The 20,192-nt window shown below is 43.3% G+C and overlaps 1 protein-coding gene across 2 annotated transcripts in view; it reads left to right on the top strand.

Annotated features, from left to right (window-relative positions):
• OXSR1 (oxidative stress responsive kinase 1) overlaps window positions 1-20,192 on the top strand; it is a 92,219-nt gene that overhangs the window by 48,163 nt on the left and 23,864 nt on the right. For both annotated transcript variants that reach the window (XM_064639075.1, XM_064639068.1), the window contains exons 5-7: window positions 7,322-7,377; window positions 16,515-16,624; window positions 20,041-20,142. In XM_064639075.1, coding sequence (XP_064495145.1) covers window positions 7,322-7,377; window positions 16,515-16,624; window positions 20,041-20,142 — 268 coding nt within the window. The remainder of the gene's footprint in view (window positions 1-7,321; window positions 7,378-16,514; window positions 16,625-20,040; window positions 20,143-20,192) is intronic.

Here is a 20,192-nt window from a genome sequence, read left to right as displayed (position 1 = left end):
TGGGCCTTATTTGATCCAGATTGGTTCTGTCTTTACTGGAATGACCTTTCCTCTTTCCATTGTGGGGGAAGGATGTGCGAATCACTTGATATTCCCATTTCTTCTGCTACCTGATGCATCTTGTACTCAAACTGGGGTGGTAATTTCTGGGAAATTCCTATTTCTGAGGACACTAGGAACATGTTATAACACGCAGGAGTTACTGCAGCATGGTGACGTGCATCACTGGTACTGCCACGCGGAGCAAACCTGCCTCTTTGCACGTTAAATCATTTGACATGAAATATTGAAACAAGACCACGTTATAACTTGACTGTTTTCCTCTGTTACCAATGACTAAGCCAGGGTGTCCCAAAAATATCTGGGCCTCCAGGGGTGGGAACAGACCTTGTGACTCCACAGCTTGCGATGTGTGTGTTGCTTTTCATACTGCAGCTGTTAAAGGGTCTTTGTGCCTTGTCCCCACTGCAGTCCTTAGGAAGTAGGATCAGGAAATGGAAGGGCTAAAGAGATGAATTTGTGGAAGAAATACTGATACATTTTTAGCTGCTGTTCAGTGGTATGAAAACTTGATTTTAAAGCCTGCTGGGCAGGGTCCTTTCCTTATACAAGAGAAAAAACACTGAAGTTCTGACAGACTCGGGGAAACTTTAAAAGCGGTTTGTGAAGTTAGAGATATAGCTTCTCTCTTGCATTGACTGCTGAAGGGTGTCAGAAGCCCTGGTTGATTGGCAAATCCTCCTTGTCATGAGCTGCTGTTACAGCAGTGACATGCATTGGGGTGAATGTGTGAAACAACACAGTCTTTTGCTGGAGGAAGAAGTGGGGCTGTGAAGGTTGGTGTGATTAGATCATCTCCATGTTGGGAGGTAGGGCTAAATCCAGTGTTTGTAGCACTATTTTCTGTCTTAAGGAGCTGATCTGTCTGAAAACTGTTTTTTAAGGTTTTGGATCACCTGGAGCAACTTCCCCACAGTGATGTGCAGGTGAAGTTACTTGAGCACTGATGCTGGGCTGGCTTGGTGATGGATGGGTGGTGGAGTCCAAGGCAGACAGGATCTGCCCTTGAACTGCACCACCCTTTAACCCTCGTTAGGCTGTAACCACGTGGGAAGAGAAGGAATTAAAGAGAGTGCGAAAACATGAAAGGCAGAGTTGGCACAGGAGTGAAAAGTGTAAGTTGGGCGTAATTTGCTGAGATAAAGGGAAGTTGCAGACGCTGCGATAACAGTGACAGAGAGGGACACAGAGAGGGATGTGACACTTCATAACAGAGACTCACACTGTGTTAGCCCAAGGTCTGCAGCTCATTCTGTACTGCCTCAGCATCTTCCCATCTCCTGGAGCTGTTCAGTCAAGGAGGATGACAGTGAATTTCAGGCAGATCTCCTGCAGCTTTCCTTAGTGAGTCGTCCCTTGTCTGAGCTGACACAGCGACTTAACCTAAAAGAAATCCAATTCACGTTGTGGTTTCTTGGGCCCCAAACCCTCTACTTAAAGCAGCATTGGAGGGCAAAAAATCAAGAGGGTTGTACCAAGAAAGTGTATCATGCAGCCTCTTGAAAGGTGTTTTATGATTTAGCTACAATAAAGTGCAATGGGAGATTAATTTCTCATATAGCCCTCACTGGGGTTTCTATTTGCCTATGCCAAGAGACAGGATGGAGTTATCTCTCCCAAGAGGTCTCTTCATTACACTCAGAGTGATCTGCCTGGATCTTAAGGGTAGGGCACAGAGAAAACAAGTACTTGATGCACTCTTACAGCTCATTTTGATGGGTGCTGACAGTCTTTTCCATTGGGCTTTGTCTACACATGACTGTGACAGACTGTGGCTTTGCAAACAGTCACTTCTACCTGCCAAAGCCTTGCTTCACACTGCTTAAAAGCACAAAAAGAACCTATTTAATTCCTGGTTACATTGGATTATTCATCTAACTTTCTCCAGCCATTAAAATGACAGTTAAAAAGCTTTTAAGTGTTCCTACCTTTGTAGCCCCCGTGAACTTGTGCCTTTAAAAATGCCTGTCTCATTTGAGCCCTCGGGTAAATCATGAGTTGCCTTGTGCTGCTGGCATTGAGTTCCTGCACCGAGGCCCTGGTCTTTGAGCACAGCCCAGCAGCTGACAGAGCAGCTCGGGGAGGAGGGAAGCGGCAGTCGCTGTGCTTCCCTGATCCTGAGCAACAAAGCGTGTCCCTGGGCTGGTCCCCCGCTGTAATTTATGGCAGCCTGGCTGCTGCCGCGGGGCCCGGCTGCCAGTGGCCACGAGGGCCTGCTGAGAGGGCTGTGGATGAGCAGGGATGAAGCAAGCTGTGGACTTGGCCCTCTCCTCCCTCTGCTTATGCCTGGCTCAGCAGGGAGGCTGGAGAGGAGTATGGAAGCTGCTCTGCCAACTCTCTGCCATTGGAAAACCTTCAAGCTTTGGGAGATGTTCCTGAGGCTGGCTCTGCAGTTAAGTACAGCACAGTAATAGACAACAATTGCACCTCACCCAAGAGTTTGGGACTTAAAGCTCAACTCTGTCACAGGAAAATATTAGTGCCCACAGCTTTCCTGAGCAGGAGCAGGGACATGTTAATGTGTACAGCACTTCCAACGTTGTCTTGAATGCCTTCTCCTGTGTTGTACTGAACTTACTGACATTTGAGGGTGTAAAAATACTGATCTGCCTGCACGCTCCAAGCCTAGTTTACATTTGGCAGCTCTAAATGGTAAAGCACTTGCATGTCACCAGCTTTTTATATCTTGGCTTAAAAGGCAAAGGGAAGAGGTGACACAGGTAACAGCGTATCATTGAAGGGAAGGGAATGTTTCATGGTAGAGAGAGTATAGTGCTCATTTGGTGTATAATGTCACAGATTGCTTCATATTTAACTGTATGTAGAGATATTGTCCAGGGAGCATTTTCTACGTGACTCAGAACAACATCAACTCCAGCAACTGGTTGCATTCAGCATAAATATTTTGAGTTCTTCATTACTATTAACAGAAAATAGTAATTGTTGCATCTTGCACCTTCTCTTTTTTTAAATGAAACTTGGCAGGACCAACCACTCCTTCCTCATGCCAAATTATGCACTGTGGAGCTCAGTCCATGAAATTTTATTGTTGCAGTTGATGTAAATTGCATCTAATGGGCAGATGACTCACGGCTGTGCTGACATCCAGCTTTGCATCCTAAAGGCACATGCCAGCAGGCTGGAAGCATAGGCAGAGTAAACAGGGCTTATCTCTCTTTCCTCTTTCCTGGGGTAATTTTCTTCCCAGTGCTGGCCTGCAGAGCTCCTGGAATGCCACTCTTTGCTCAGGTCCCCTTGTATTGTGACTGCAGTGGCCTTAACAAAGCATCCTTAGCAAGCACTGTATGTTGGTGCCAAGGATTGAGGGCTATGGGTGAGGGCAGATCTGATCATTAAGCAGAATTTCAAGTACTTATGTAGGCTTTTTATAATGGGAACAAGCCATCAGGATACAGTTCCTGTAGTTTCCCCCCACACCCTGCTAAAAAATAATTTGTGGAGGATGTGGGAACACAGCACTCAAAATTGGGGACCATCATCTCATTGTCTTCCTGTGCTCCCAAGCCTCCTGTAGCTGGAAGCGTGGTTGTAATTTTGTTGTCAGGGTCAGATTTGGTTGTACAGCACATGATGCCTATGGCCCAGCCCCACCCTGAAGGCATTAATGTGATGTAACTGGTACATTAGTGGGAAGCTAAACCAGTTTGGGATGCAGATGAGGAGGGATTTCTGCCCTGCTGCGAAACCTCTCAAGGCTGATGTGGAGAATCCAGCTTTGCACTGGAGCAAGTCCAAACCCCTCTTCCCACTCAGGTTGTGAAGTACAAGGTAAATAAAAACATAATTGTTATTTTGTGGAAGGGCTTCTGAAGGCTTTAGAAGAAGGGAAGGTGACAGCTACAGAGCGAGAATGTCCGGAACTACTGTAGCATTTGTTAAGCTACCAACAAGAAAGTTTACTCCATCCTTCTGTAACTTCATTTAAAACTTGGTATAATTACTGTTTATGCTAAAGCCTAAAGCTGCTTCCTGTTTCCAATGTAGTAATTGTGCCAGAGGCACACCATTTATTCCCAGTGTATCAGCCCAGGATATGGTCATTACCACATTAATAGGAAGTACCTTCAAATTGTTATACTTGGCAATAACTATATCCTGGAGTAACAAACTTCTTGCCATTCAGTGTGTGAGTTTATAAGCATCTCCTGAGGAGAATAAACAGGAAAGCACTTACCCTCTCTTCCCTGCCCCGTTGCTTTAAATGCAATTAATTAATCTTAAAGATGATTTTAGAGGAGAACCTACTTTGAAGACACTGCCAGTGTGCCAGTATATGCTAAGGAAAGGGGTTTGTGCTCTCCCAGTGTTATGGTGTTATGTATAGGCTGGGGGGAGGAATGGGAAAGCTGGAAGTTGCCTCTATGGTACAGTAACTCCAAAATGGAGTTGGTGTCCCCAAACATCTAGGTGCCCCATCAGTTTTGCTGCTCCAGGGTGGAGTGCACCAGGCTGGGGTGAGTAATGGCCTTTGCAGAGGGCTGGTCACTGTGAGGAAATGCCACATGAAGTGGTGATTTAATTCTGCAGCTTGACTTGGGTATTTGGCAGTGGCAGTTTCGGCCTCTTGGATTTGGAATTGTGGCAATGACTTGTTTCAATTTCTTGAACCAACTTTAAGCATCGTATTTACCAACTTTTGTTTTCAACAAGAAAATATATAAATTTTAATTAATCCAAGCTGAAGTTAAAAAGAAAACAAGCCTCTGCATTGGTGGGGGAGGTTAAGGGACTGGAGTACTTTGGCTCTTTTTTCCTATGGGATTCAATCTGAGTGCTTGTTTCACTACTTTTTGCATTCTAAGCCTGTCCAGCTTGCTCTGTTGTGGTGGGATGGTTTGGTGGTATTGAATGTGTCCTGTTTTCTGGCCACTGTTGCTACACCAGTGAAACCCGATTGATTTTTTTTTTTTTTTTTTTTTTGCCACATCCTTAGTTTTGCTTAAAAACTTCCCTGGCACTTCCTTCACAGCTGAGTATGGTCTGCTCCGGGGGCTGAGTGAGCCACACATGCTGTTGTGCCAGAGGGGAGGTTTGGAAAGGCCCAGCTTACTGGGGAAATGCTCCAGCATCCTGGGCTGCCCTGGAGTACAGATGGAAGAGGAAATTACTCTTGCTCCAGTAAGAGAAATTATAACTTCAGCGAGCAACCTCAGTGCATCCTATTCCTTTCCCTATAACCTGGAACTGGCAGGCAGCTCTGAAAGGGCCTTGTGCATCCTGGCTGTTGCAGGAGAATCAGCTGTGGATAAACATTTCCAGTAGGATTGGAGAGTTTCCTGAGCACCCTGTGTTCCCTCTGAATTAGTGCTGGTGCACAGGGGGATTCCTGGAGATGGCTGTGCCTGTGCAAAGCACATTTCACACCGTGTGAGCCAGTTCCTTACCTAGGAAGCAGCAGACTTGGGCACTTCACTCCAGTGTCTCCACATGCTCACGCTGTTGGATCCCAGAGGCATCACCTGCCCAACTATTGGCAGGGAGCTTTTCCATTCCTCCCTGTTACGGACTATGAACACTTTGTGAGAGTGCAGGGGTCAGTCAGGTTTGGATCTCTCACAGCAATTAGCTCTACAGCTCCAGTTGTATTGGATTTTGCCAGAGGATGCTAAGGGGGGAGCATAGCTACATGCTTAATTGGGTATTTAATCCCCTCAGGGCCTTCGTCTCTTTGAGAGTCTCCATCCAGTGCGGTGCTGATGCTGTCTGGTCTCCAGTTGCTGCAGCCGTTAATTGCAGGAAGAGAACAAAATAATGCTCCTTGGAGGGAAAGTCAGCTCCTCAATTCTGTCATGTCATATAACTTCAGAGTTTCCATATAGATCTATCCAGCTGCTAGCAGGAGGTATACATTTGGCAGGACTTGGAATACTTGTTTGAAGGGTCAAGGTGCTGTCAGCTGCAGTTCGGTGTTCATCTTCAGTGGGACTGTCTTATGGTCTGTTTTGTTCCACTGTGTGCTGGGGGAAAGCTTTGCCATGCCAATATCCTAGACTGGGTATTGGGAAGAGTGTGATAAATGCTAATGCTGGAGAGGATGTGTTTAGAATTATCCTGGCCTGGAACTGGCAGTGGCCCAACCTCCTCTTGAGCAGAGCAAAGCCAGGAAGGAGCTGATTTCCAGGGCCTGACCGGGCCTCTTTGGCCAGACCATCAAGCCAGTTCTGTTCTCATGATGCACAAGGGAGGAGGGAAAAAATAGCTTTTGACTTTTTTCTCTATGTGAAATGATTTGGAATATTTGCCAAAGGCAGTGGAGGGAAAATTTGCTTATTTTGGTGTTGTTTTCCTCTTTTTGCTCCGGGTCTGTGTGGGTTCCTGGGCAGCGCAGGTTTAGCAGCAGTGCTGGGGAACCCCAATGTCAGCTATAAAGGTGCTTCTTGTGGCTTGGTGGGGGGAGCAGCCCATGAAAACGAACTAGAAAACTTCAAAGTGTTTGGAGTGAATGTAGCATTCCCTCAAAGATGGAGAAGTGCTGCTGTAAACCTAAAAGCTTAGAGCTTTTTTTGTCTAGGAAGAGGGCAGTACAAAACTTTCATAGCACATGCTGGATGTTGTTGTGTGTTCATTGACTTTGGTAAAAAAAATTCAAGGAGACTTTTTCACTAAAGCTGAGGCTTCACAGGACAGTTGAGTGACCCCACTTTCCTATTCTCACCATCTCTCTTGTACCAGCTCTGCTCACCTGACTGTTGGTATTGAGGTTCTGTTCATTAAGCCACGAGCAAAGGTTTTTCTTTTGTCTATATTTTCACCAGTGTGTGGGGCTAAACTGATTTCCTAAGGCAGCATGTGAACTCCTCCAGGGCAGGAGAGGAGCAGGACATGGGGCTGGGGGGAGAACACGGTGCGTTCAGCAGGAGATCAACTCATTGTATCTTGAAGTTGCTCCTGCTGAAGGGATGCATGAGGATCAGATCAGTGCTAGGTTCTGTTTTCACATTTCTAGCTAAGTTTAAAAACCTGGGACAAACCACTTTCCTTGCATTTTTAAGGGTGCCTTCTGCTAAGTTGTAATACATAGTACCTGAAATGCTACTAGCTATAAATCATACAAATACTACTTAGTGTCTGTCTATGAAGTTACAATTGATGTTAAGCCCCTACTATTTCTGCATGATTAGAGGCAGAAGGTGCTAATGCAAGAAACAAAATATAAGAAATAATAACTGTTTTGTGTATTTTTGTTGGTTGAAGGAAATATTTAATGGCTTCCACTTATTGTTGCTTTATCTTTCTGCAGGGATGTGAAAGCAGGAAATATTCTTCTTGGAGAAGATGGCTCAGTGCAAATTGCAGGTAACTTTCCTGGTAACTTTGAGTAAACTTTAGGCATAACTGCATATCCAAAGAAATTATTTAATGATCAAGGAGAAATTTACAAAAAATTGTTAGCCTCAAAAAGCCCCACAGTTCTTAAAACAAACAAACAAAACCAACCACACCAAAAACGCCAACAATAAACAAACCACAAACCAAAACAAGAAACTGAACCAGAATTTACTACATCTTGTTATCTTAAAATACTCTTATTTGGAACAATGACAATAAACAGAAATAAATCATTTGACTGTCAAGTGCTCAGAATCAATAGATCAGATAAAATTCTTGGCATAAGCTAGTCAGATTTTTAACTCAGCAGATTTATAGGCTTGGAAGTGGAGTGCACAGACCTCACTGATTTATTGTCAGTGTGTAAGGTGGTTTTCCAAAGGACTGTGGCAAAGGGTGGATTGATTTATCAGAAGGAAATGGGTATATCTGATAGTAAAGGTCCCTTACAACTTTGTCTTATGGAAAGAGCTGCTGATCAAACTGCTCATGTGGATGTTCCCTGGTCTGCTCCAGTTGAACTGGGTGGTACAGGAGGTATTTAACTGGCCGCCCTGACCCAGCCCAACCTGGAGTGAGCTGGAAGTCTTGGGATCAGTCATGCAAGCTTAGGAATAGGGTAGGGAAAACTGTAAAGGCAGTTTCTTTAGCTAATACAGATCTGCCTGGAGTTGTGTGTTGTAGTCAGGGCTGTCATGAGCTGCAGCAACACAGGTGTGTTGGAAACAGTCTTTGGTGTGGGTGGACAGTGTGTCTGTGGAAAAGGGGTGTGCCTCCCCCCAGCCCCCCTCTGATATTTTCTTTCATACATGTTTTTACAGACTTCACTCTTCTTTCCAGAAACCAAGAATTACACCCCATCCTTGGAAACATTCAAGGCCAGGTTGGATGGGGCTCTGAGCAGCCAGTTCTGGTTGAAGGTGTCCCTGCTCGCTGCAGGGGGTTGGATTAGGTGACATTTAAATGTCCCTTCCAACCTGAACTAGGCCGTGATTTTGTGATTATTAGTATTGCAGGCTATTAAATAAGACAAGATTTTTGGAGAGTACATTTAGAGCCTGTGATATTTGCTTTTCCTCCTCTTCCCAGGGTGCTGTTTTCCTCTACTGAGTACGATTCTTCTCCAGCTGCCCTTTCTCTCAGGACTCCATTCTTTCTGTGGATCTCTCAGTGCTTTTCCAGTCCCTGTGCCACTTCTAGCTGGAGGGCAGAGCTCGTGCCTGGTCCTGCCATCTTGGCAAACATCCTTGTAAATGTTTAACATTTTCAATCCCATATTTAATTGGGAAGAGACGTATCTGTGGGTGATAAGGTCTCTTTAGTTCCCTGTCCTGCTGGTACAGGCACAGCAGTGGGTCAAGCCAGTGTGCTGGGGGTTAAGGGATAGGGCAGTGACTGTTGTGTCAGGAGGAAGCGCCTGCTGCATTTTTTATTGCTTTGGAATATCTATGCCTGGCTTTGCATCTTGGAATGAAAGCTGTGGATTATCCACCAGGAAGCAGAACATGTTGCAATGTGGTTTTTATAGGTAGCTCTCCCCTCTCTGCAGAGGACAATAATCCTTTTTACAGAACATAACACCTATTTCTGTTTAAAACCTGAAGTTGCTTTGTTGTCCTTTTTAAGTCTCCCAGTGCCCTTAATGCCTGCTGTTATATTTCTAATGAGGTGTAAATAATTAATCTGTGTGGCAGCTGATGGAAGGTAGGGAGTGGCTTCTAAAACACTGAGAGGAGGAAACTTTTTACGATAAAATCCTAGATTTTTTTACATAATGGAGCCAAGATGTAACTTTTTGGATTTGTGCTTGCATGGAACTTTAGATTCTCTTTTGGGAGAGGCTGCAAATAGCTGTTATTCTGAGTGTTTCTGCCAGCCTAGAGAAAGCTGCTTGTGTTTCTCTTCCACAAGGGTACCAGGGCTTGGCTTTTTTTATATTAAGTCTCACTGGTAATAGGTACCTGTTTGTGCTTTTTTCTGCTGAATAATTTTTAGTTGATAAGTAACTTTAAGGTTGACTGATCTTAACTGTATGAATTCCAGAGGATTTATTTTGTCTGTAATTTGTACATGCTCCCCTAGACTGAACTACTTGCGGTTTGTATGTGCAACATTTAAATGATGAAATCCACCTCTCAGCTTATCCTGTGAAAGCAGCATTGTGAGATGTGCAAAGTTCCGTCTTTACAAACTCTTCCTTTGAACATGCAGAAGGTCCAGTGAGACTCTGTGACTTTTCATCAGCCACAGCAGGGCCACTAAACTCAACCAAGGTCAGCGAGTTCACCCGGTGGCAGGAAGCACTTTCCTTTCTGTGGAGGCAGCTGATGACTTGAAAGAAACGAAAATAAATTAATGAATAATAGAGAAGAGCCTGACCTGGTCATAACACGAGATTTCGTTTCTGTGGGAATTTCTGACACTTAAGCTTCCTTTCCTCCTGACCCAGGATGAAATAGCAAAATTTCTGGCAAATTCTTTGGGGAGGAAAAAATGCTGGAAGCAAACCAATCCCAATAAAATGAGATTTGTTTCAACGAGATCAAAGCACTTGCTTTTGACAATAATATTAATGCATATTATGAATAATTCTGTTGATTGAGTGCTTCAGTTCTGAGCTAGATGACATCACTGCGTTCCCATGAAACGAACATGTTTAAGTTTCGCTGGAAAGTTACACCAGAAGGAAAAACCCAAAAGATGGATCAGCTGTGGAATGAAGCCTGAGGGTCAGAGTGAATGGGGCACCTCCCTGCTAGGAGCTGGTTTGGTGTACATGAAAAATTTAAATAATGTAGCAGGGAAGAATGACTCCCATTCTTTTATAATGACTCCTTTCCCTCTTGCCATTCCTCAAGCCACACTGCCTGTGAACAGTTGTTAAGAAGGTCTTATTCAATGGTTGGCCTTTGCAACCTTGTGTTCCTGTGTGTTTCCTACTGCTTGACACAATTCCTGCTTCTTGTCTCAGAAGAAATGTAATTCTTAAATGTAAATAAGGAGTGTATATCTCAAACTGGAAATCCTTTGAGGAAAAGAAGCGAAGTGCTTTCAAGGTTTGGAAAAAAATGCTCATCCCTGTAATGGAGGAAACCTCATTGCTGGGCTGTACCTCCACAATGTATCAGTGAATTTAATTACGGGAAAATTTCACTGTGTAGAATTCATGGCAGTAATTTTGCCGCAGGAGTCTACAGTTCTAACTAGTGAAAATTAAAGCCTCCTTTGTTAATTTGGGCCATGCAATTCTGTTAAGGCTGAACAGAAAAAGCAACTTGATGAAAGTGTGTCAAGACATTTCTCAGGTTCTGTTTGTAACTCTGAAATGGTGGTTGTGCATCCAGTGTGAAAGCTGCTGTGGGAGCAGGTGAAGGGATGGAGGAGAAATCTGTGAACTCGGGGGCATTTGCTGGGAGTGGGATTTCTAAAAATTCCTCTAATGGCCTGCACAAATTCCCAGGTTGAAACTCCTCCCCAAGTCTTGGGACTTGGTATTTTTACTCATGGCTCTATTTTTAACTCCGTAGCTCCTTTTGCTTTCAAAATGTGCATCCACTGAACCAAGGAGAAAATTGTCTTTAACAGACCGAGCTGACCAGCGAGAACTAAACTGAGGCAGTTTGCTTCTATCTTAACACTTTATTTTTTTTTTCCAAGGGCACTGGCTTGGGCTGGTGGCTTGGCACGAGGTTTTTGGAGCCTGTTACAATTCAGCGTCGCTTTCTCAGTTTGAAGTGTTTTCCTGCACATTGAATTAATCTGTCTTCTGGAGAGAGCAGGGCTCTTTCCCAGATACCGTAGTTCTGGGCTGTGGTTGCAATGTAAATTGAGATAGCCACGTTCTTTTGTGTTCCAGCCTCTCCATGGCAGTTATTTCTTTTAATCAGGGCATAAAACCTCTTTGCCCTGGCATTTATTGGCTCCCTGGAGTCTAAAAGCTGTACGGGTAAAAGCACTCTTGTCAACATAAACTGCATCAGCACCAATATTGCTGCATAAACCAGGAGATGACTTCTCACAGTAAGCAAGACTTAGCATTTGTCAGTTTACTTAACTTTGCAGGTCCTATAAATTATTGTGAAATGAAGTGAGCATCTTGATAGATGGGAAGGGGATGGGAGAGGTTGAGGGGAAACTCTCCCAGGGTGCACAAGACTTGCTCAGTGTGAGCCACACTCCAACCATGGCACGATATCAGCATCCTACTGAGTCGGAATACAGAATAAATCTTTTTTTTCTTGATTTTGTCCACTGGGCTATTAAATAATGCCGTTGCCCATCCCTCTGTGATTGAATGTGATGATAGAAGAGCCTGCTTAGGGTTGAGAGCACACATCCCTCCATGGGTGGGATTTTTTGGTTGCAGAGTGTCTTCAGGATTTGAAACCAGGGAATTATTAACGCGCAATCCGAGAGGTGCCCGGAGTGCCTGCCATGGCCCGGGATGGCCGCGCTGCCAAGCGGTTGAAGTAGATTGAGATTTCACAAAGTTGTTCAGGACTTGCTAATTGATCCTGGGCAAATTGCCCAACCCCTCTCGCTTTATCTATTTATAAAATGGGGATAGTTAAGGCCAGGCAAAACTTGTGTAACTGAATTTGTGTAACTTTCCACAAATCCATGCCAGCTTGTCACCGGTTCGCTGTGTTCCTGACTGCTCTTAATTCATTGTACTAAAATAGCGCTCTACATAAACATCGAGCTATGGTGCAGGCAGTGTCATTCCCCACTTTCCCTTAGGAAACTCTTAACTTTGGGAGATTAAGTGGCTCTAAGAAGGGGCAAGGCACAAATCTGACTTGGGAGGGAAGTGTCGATTGCAGCCGGTGTTGTATCATGACTCCTGTTGTATCAGGAGCTGCTTCTCCCTTTCAAAAAAAGGGCCAGAGGTATTTTTCTGTGTCTAGTGGAGAGTTTTAGTGCCTCTCCTGCAGCAGCATGATGTGAAGTAACTTCTTCTCTGTGTCACTTGTACTGTCTGTGTTTCCTGAAGAGATGTTGCGCTGTTTTGTTGTTGAAACCACTTCTCCAAGGGCAGTGGGTGGATTCACCCAGCCTGGGCTTCGTCATCCTGAAGTTACTTTGTGCAGTAGGAGAACAAGTGTGTATTTACAGATCCAATACCACTGTACATCCATATAAACTTGAAAGAAGCTTTTGATTTTTGTTCTCCACTAACCTTCCTTTTCTCTGGTGTCCGATCACCTACTGCTTTCTCAGCACAAAATTGCTGTTTGCCACGGCCTTCCTCCTCTTCCTGCCAGGTTTGTTCATCTTCAGTGCTCTAAAAGCTGTAAGGTTTGCAGGAAAACACTTAACTACAACTGTAGGTATTTTCTGATGGAGAACAACTGAACAAGAAGGAAAGTGACTGGTGACAAAAACACTTAGTGCTGTCTTCTGAAATACTTTTTGTTTAAAACAACTCCGAGTGGTTTGAAGTCAAGATTGGATTATTCAGTTTTTCAGCCCCTGTTGAAGTTGGGAACTGCTTTAGGGTCTGATCCAAACCCACCAGACTCAGTAGGAGCCCTTCTGATATCAGCAAGCTTTTGTCCTGGTTCTTAGTGCACATTCTTCCTGTCTTTCCCTTCTGTGTATCTTGTAGGCAGCTACGTGCAGTAGCTTTTTAGGATTAAGGTAATGTTACAGTGTGAGATGGCCAAGGAGAGATGATTTTAAAAGCTGACTTCTAGATTTGGGTAAAACAATGCATAATATGGTAGAAATGTATCTTCCTGTGGTAATACACATTGTGATGTGGTCCTGCCACAGCATTCTTGCATTGGTGAGTTGTTCAGATGGAGTGTTTCCTTTCAGCTTTTATATTTCTTGAGTGGCCAGGATAGTTTTCAAGTTTGATAACTTGGATACCTTAATAGCAGGAATTTTTGCCTAGTGCCATGCTTTTCAAACACTGGTCTGCAACTTTGTTGCCACTGCAGGGTGTCCTGTAGGGTATGTGGTTTGAAACATGTGATGTTTCTACTGGAAGAGACAACATTTGCCATATTTTTTGCAAAGTCTGCATCAGCAGAATTGACATTCCCATCCTGGACTGATTTTACTGTGATAAGAGAGTCTAGAGATATATATCTATATATATAGATATATATGTTTTTCTCTTTTTCTAAGAAGTCTTTGGCTTATATCACTGACACAGCTCCAGCAGATGAATATTTTCTACACTGCTTCAGAAAAACGATTGAAAAAAAAAGATCCTACCGCTTTCGTCCAGACATCCTGGAGACTGTTATTTGCCAACAGACTGCTGGAAGTCTGCAGTATTTGGGCTCCTTTAGAATATCTGACAGTCGGTAGATCCCCAGCAGTGGTGGTTACTGGTATTGCAAGCCAGGTCCAAGCTTTTCCAATTCCTCCCTGTTTCTGGTGATTCAGTCCTTTCCAGTTGTTACCATAGTGAGCCAATATAAACTATGAGCTGCCAAGGAAGAGTACAAATGTAAACACTTCTGAGCTGTCTTGAATTTCGTGGCTTTTCCCATTTTCTAGAGGTAAATTCGCTTGAAATAACCTGTTTCTGTTCGAGAACAGAGACTCAGAATTGTACCAACTGCTCAGAAGTAAGAACTGAACCTCAACTTGTGGTTAGGATTGTATTTTATTGCTTTGTAGATATTTCTTGAGAGCAGGCACATTCTTAGTAGCTGGGGCTTGGATAAAGTTAGTAAGGTGACATTTGAGAAGATGGTCTTAAAGTCATTCCTTACAGCAGAGTAGTACAGGCTGGTTGAGCCTGTTTTAGCCCACTGGAAATGAGGGAAATTGATTGGGAAAACATTGAATAAATCAACCATGTAATGAAATAAACTTTAATTCCATTTAAGCTTTTTACTGACCTCAGATGGCAGATGTAGGGGCCCAGTTTCCATCTGGAATTTATAAACCCATGTTTGATGTGAGATGTGGTGAATATTGTTTAAAGGACTTGTGTTTTTACTGCTGGAATGCTTTTGCTTTGAATAGCATTTCCTTTCCCCTCAAAATGACTGCATGGAAACTTGAGGTAAGATAATACATGCAAGTTCAAATACAGCACATCACAATAAAATACTGATGGCACTTGGACAAGTTTCTGTTGGTATTATCTTATTTAAAAGAACTTCTAATTGCTCTTGTGTTTAGAACAATCGATCTTGCAAGACTTCCTGTAATGAGCAGTAAGAGGCAAATAACTTTGAATCTTTTAGGAAGCTCCTTCAGTTTCTGAGAAAAGCAAGGATGGTTGATACTCACATGGCAGATCTCAAAGCAAAATCAGTGTTGCAAAAAGCATGTTTCCAGAAAAATAAGGGTCGTAGTGCTGATGGGACAGGGATCCATCTAAGAGTTCTAAAACTTCAAGGTTAGAAGGAAGCCAAGATGCCTTTGGGAACAGGGAAGAGAACTGGACAGCACGTCTCTAAAGCTGAATCCTAATGATATGATAGACCTTGGCTAGTGCTGGTTTTAGCCCTGATTGCTGTGAAACTTCCTGCAATGTCACCTTGCAGTTATCCATGTGTAGTGACTTCAGTGAGCACTAAGTCCCTGTCCTTGGAAGTCTCTAACCGAAGTGAGCTGGAAGCTTTCTGAGTGATGATTTCAGTAGTGTTTCTCAAATATTGAAAGTCTAATTAGAAGGGTCTCGTTGCACTGCTGGTGTGATGTGGAAGGAAGCCTGAGACTGTCCTCACAGGGACACCATTCCTTGCAAATTGTGAAGGGGGATCTTTTGTTGCAGTTGTTGCCTCAGTATAACATCCTTAAGACATGGAGTAACTCTGGCTCCTCTGGCCACAGAGGCCACTGCTTTTGCATTTGCAGTTAACTGTCACCAGAGTTTCAAGAATTTTCAAACCAGTTGTGGTCAATAATGTTCTGGTTTTATGTGAAATAGCCCTGGAATTTCAGAGACTTGCACTCCAAGCCTGTCATCAGTCTTAAAATTGGCATTCAAGATTCTGATTGCTTGTAGTGTGTTTAAAAAAAAAAGTTGAGTTATGGAGAGTGGCCCATTGCAGGCCTATAATTCAGTAATACATAAGCAGTGTAGTTTGGAGAAAATTGGGAAGAAATACTTACACAGTTCTGTGTTTACAGTTTCCCCATCACATGATTTTTTTTTTTCTCAAGTGCCATCCTCTTCTGAATGACTTGATAGCCAAATCTTTTGTAATGCTCTTCTCTCAACAAACATACTGTATCCCATGGCTATCCCTGCATACTGCTGCTTCTGGTAACAGATCCTGTCTTCCATTTAGTTCTTAATTGCATAAGACATCAGGGTTACCTTTGACAGCATAGTTTTCACATAAGAGTGATTTTACCTTAAGAAATACAATTACCAGTGAGTGGAAAGGGCATCCTTGAGCATCCTTCAGCTTGTGAAAGATGTTCCAGGTGAGGGTGATGCTGTGCAGGGTGTGAATACCTGTCTGTGAGGCTTCCCTGAGCTGGTTGGGCTGGTTGGGGGGCATGTGAATTAATGCTGCTGTGTCACCAGGAACTAGTTCAAGCTCCTGTTAAAGGAGCATTTGGGCCATGGGAGATTATCAAGGAAAACATGTTCTGGTAATAAATCATCAAGAATAAGGAGCTGATACCTCATCTGCAGGGTGCAGTTAGGACAGTTACATGTTATCAAGTAATTTTTTTATGCACCCACCTTCCTTGCTGGGAATGTTACCAGGATGCTGATGGAGGGTCAGTTCTCATTATGAATGTATGCAAATTAAATAAACTGTGGCTGGCAGGGGCAGGTCTGTACAGCAGCAGATCTGCTGGGGGAGCACAGGCAGGCTCTAATGTGGCCAGTGGGCTGTAATGGAAAGTGGAATTTTCCTCTCTGCCGGCCAGGGCTGAAAGCTCTGCTGTCCCCAGGAACTGAATGGCGAACTGCTGAATGGCAGTTCGTGTACCAGCACTCTTTGCTAACTGTTGATCATTCTTCCTTTATTAGGAAACTCCTCATGCGTGACTGCATGGTCTGGTACTTAATAGGTGGCTGGGAATATGAGGGGAAAGAGGGGACAGCCCTTCAGTTTGCTCGGGATGTGTTCTTAATAAATTCTTATTAAATTCTGCTTTTGTTTTGTTTTCAGACTTTGGCGTTAGCGCGTTTCTGGCCACTGGTGGTGACATTACCAGGAATAAAGTCAGGAAAACTTTTGTGGGCACGCCTTGCTGGATGGCACCAGAAGTTATGGAGCAGGTGAATTGTTTTTCCTACTCTCCTCTGAGCTGATCTGCACCTGGAATCCCCTGTTATCAGCAATGGCTGTATTTGCTTCAAACTAAGATGATAATTTGGCATCCTGTAAGGTTTTCCTAAAACCACAGGATTTTCTTCAGTTTGCCTGTTGCAGACAGGCTTGTACTGTGGAATACTAAGTGTTTGGTAGATTTTTGCCCAATTGCTTCTCTTCAGGCTCCTGCTTAAGGTGAGATTGAGACAGCTCAGCTGTTGCATAAAGAAGATTAACCTGCCCCTCCCTCTTGCATAAATATGAGGTAGAATATAAATAGTTTCACGTGTGGTAAATATGCACATTCACAGCTCAGTAACATGCTCTTCTGCATTTGCAAACATCAGTTTAGGGTAGTTAATTGGGACGTGTCAAAGTGGGGAGTTATTACAGGAAAATAACATGCAGTTGACTTTATTCAGGTATTTAGCTTCTCTTGGCTAGTGAGTATCCAGGCTGTAAAAGCTGAGGAATGCTTGCATTTCCCCCTTCCTCTGCTGCTCTTTTGGCTCTCTAGAAGATGTCGTAGTTCTTCCCCTTGGGTGGAGATATGTCACTTGTTGTCCTCCACTGCTTCTAGACTAAACTTCAGAAGCGTTGTCTGTGTGACTTCTGATGAAGGCCACCTGGAAGCTCTATTTACTGTAAAATATCATTGCCCATTTCTGAGCAAGATCCACAAACAAAATTACCTCTCAGTCCTGACAGGGCATTTGCAGTAGCTGTTGATGGCATTGACGTTCAGTGCCATGGGCATTCTGAAAACTATCCTGTATTCCCTTAAAATCAGTTTGACAGAGGGCTGGACTCAGGGTTTTTGACAGGTGTCCTAAGCTGAATTATAACAGGCTATAAATGTTTTTCCATTTTTCCTTCCGCATTTTTTTTAACAAAAATATTTTGGGGAAACATTGTTTTATTAAAGTAATCCCACCTTGTTACTTTTCTCCTTGCTGTTGTTCGCAATAAAATATTTTGAAGCTTAAGAGGAACTTGAACAAGATCCCCATGTATATCTATAAAATGAAGTGGAGGTAGAACTGTGGTAGCACTTTAATGCATCCTTTCCTATATCTAAAACTTCTGGAGGAATGGAGGTAACTTCGGAGTAGCTTAGATGTATTATTGATTAAAGGCTTTTTCAGCGTTTGGCCTTTCCAGTGGCTCCCCATGGTGGCACTGAGGGGCTGGTGCGTTACAGCACTGCTGCAACATCCTCAGAGTGTAAGTCTGACACTGCAGAAGAAAGACACACTTCCTGAGTCAGGATCTGTCTTTGCAAATTGGATTCTGAACTGCTTCACTGTCATATTCTTCTGGATTTTTTAATTTAATGTTGATTTAAAAATAAATAAAAATAGAGTATTTGGTGTTTCCAAAGCCAGATCAGAGTTGTCCCTTGATATTCTGTCAGTTGTGTCCTGTGGTGCTGCAGCACTACTGGTGCTGCTCCAGCCTCTTTGCAGCTGCAATCCTCAGGACAAAATGGAAAAAAATCCCAAGGAGCAAGCTATAAAGGGGATATAAAGGTTTCAGTGACAAAGTGAGGGGTGGTCCCCCACAGATATGTTTCCAGAAGAGACAGGTTGTCTAGGGAGTGCAATACCTCCATCAAGGCTGTGCACATCTAACTGGATGCAAATATCAGATGTTAAAGCAGTATTTTGGATGCTGATGTGAAATCCTTCAATGACCATTAGATCATCTTGCTGCCTTCCAGCAGGTGTCACTCTGAGCCACGAGATCCAACCGGGAAAAGGGACAAAGGGGTTGCTGGAGGTTGGCCTTAGATATGTAGATATTATCAACCCAATTGCACCTGGTTTGCTTCAGCATCATTAATTTCCTTTACCATGTTAATATGTGATGGCCCAGTGTTGTCTTTTAATGTATGTTCACTTCACAGATTTATGGCAAAAAAAAAATTGTTGAGAAAAATAGATGTTGATATAAACTAACTGCAGGGTAGTGAGTCATGTATTGGACAGATGTCAAGATGAACTGCTGTAGACAGTTTTTAACTTAATAGTTTTCACTTGCAAGCAGGATTATGTGAAATAATTCAAAACCCCACACACAGTTAAAATCCCGTTGGGGAATGGGGTTTTGTACAGTGTATTGATGTGCCGCAAGATTAACTGAAAAACAGAGCTAAGAAATGTCCCAAAGTTATTCTTAAAACCTAAAAATAATGTGAGGGGGGAAAAAACCCACCCTTACAGCATATTTCTTCTTGCCCTGTGCTCTTTTAAATTATACTACATATCTGTGCTTGTTTAGTTAACTGGCTTGAAACCCGTTCAAAATCACGGCACTCATAAACTGAGGCACTGCAAGAAACATTTCAGACATTTAAGCCTTGTGAAAATGATGCTTACAGTGTTGGAGGCATTACTGCAAGATATAAATTTGTGTTGCTATAGTAAGTTTCAGTTCAGCTACAGTATTACATGACAAATAGTGCAGGAGGGTTTTTTGTTTGTTTGCCAAAATTAAAGATTATCCTAAAGGTAGTTTGGGGAATGTTGTTTGGTTTCCTCACAATGAGTGTCTTTCTTAAGCTTGTTAGGTTAGCTGAGCACAATGTCCCTGTTAGCTTTGCTCTGATTCAGTTCTCCTTTTTCCATAGTCTAATGAGAAGGAACACAAACCATCCTGAGCAACCAAAACGCTTTGATTTTCGTGGCTGCTCTTGAAGTTAGTACATAGTGTCTCTCCCCTGCAGCGGAGAAAGCAAGTGCCAAAATATTACCTAATAATAATGAGGAAATAACTGCTTTGGCATATGAAATATTTTTTCCTGTGCAGGAGGGGAAGTAAATGCTATAAATTTTCCTGAACAAGCCTGTGTTTAATGTCAAGTGCAGAAGCTACTGTTAATTAGTGGAGGGAAATATTAGTCTGCAGGCAGGAGCAGGGGGCTTTTACTGAGCTGGTGTGTCCTGAAGTTCCAGGATGGAGCATGTTTGCAGTCACATTGATTAAGTGGTTGACTAAAAGTGTAGTGAGCCGTGTGTCCCGAGGGGTAACAGCCCATCTATTAACTGTGAGAGTTTCATTATGCTGTTTAATGACTCTCTGTGTCTTTGTGTAGAAGTCAGAGCCTGGTTTAACCCAGTGCCCCTTTATGTTCTGCACATGTAGAGGTTTACAGCAGAGCTGTCTTAGTTGTACAGTCCACAACCACGATTTTCCTCAGACTGTCACTTCTAAAACAGCTCCTCGAGGTACAAGAAGCTGGAGGAGAGGAGGGAGAAAGCCTTCCTTCCACCTCTGTAGTGCTGGTCTCTCCAAATTTGAGGGGAATGGAAGAAAAGGGTGAAAGGGATTGTAGTGTAGGACAATAAGAGGCATAGGCTAACATCCTCTTCGTATTTTTCAGGTCAGAGGATACGATTTCAAGGCAGACATCTGGAGCTTTGGGATCACTGCTATCGAGCTGGCTACAGGGGCAGCTCCTTACCATAAATACCCCCCGATGAAGGTGAGCAGGTCTCCAAATACTTGAGCAAGATAAAGCATCAGTGTGTTCTG

Source organism: Pseudopipra pipra, chromosome 1 (genome assembly GCF_036250125.1).
Source record: "Pseudopipra pipra isolate bDixPip1 chromosome 1, bDixPip1.hap1, whole genome shotgun sequence".
Taxonomy (NCBI): Eukaryota; Metazoa; Chordata; class Aves; order Passeriformes; family Pipridae; genus Pseudopipra; species Pseudopipra pipra.
The sequence above is the reverse complement of the archived record's forward strand: the minus strand, read 5'-3'. Positions and strand labels throughout refer to the sequence as shown.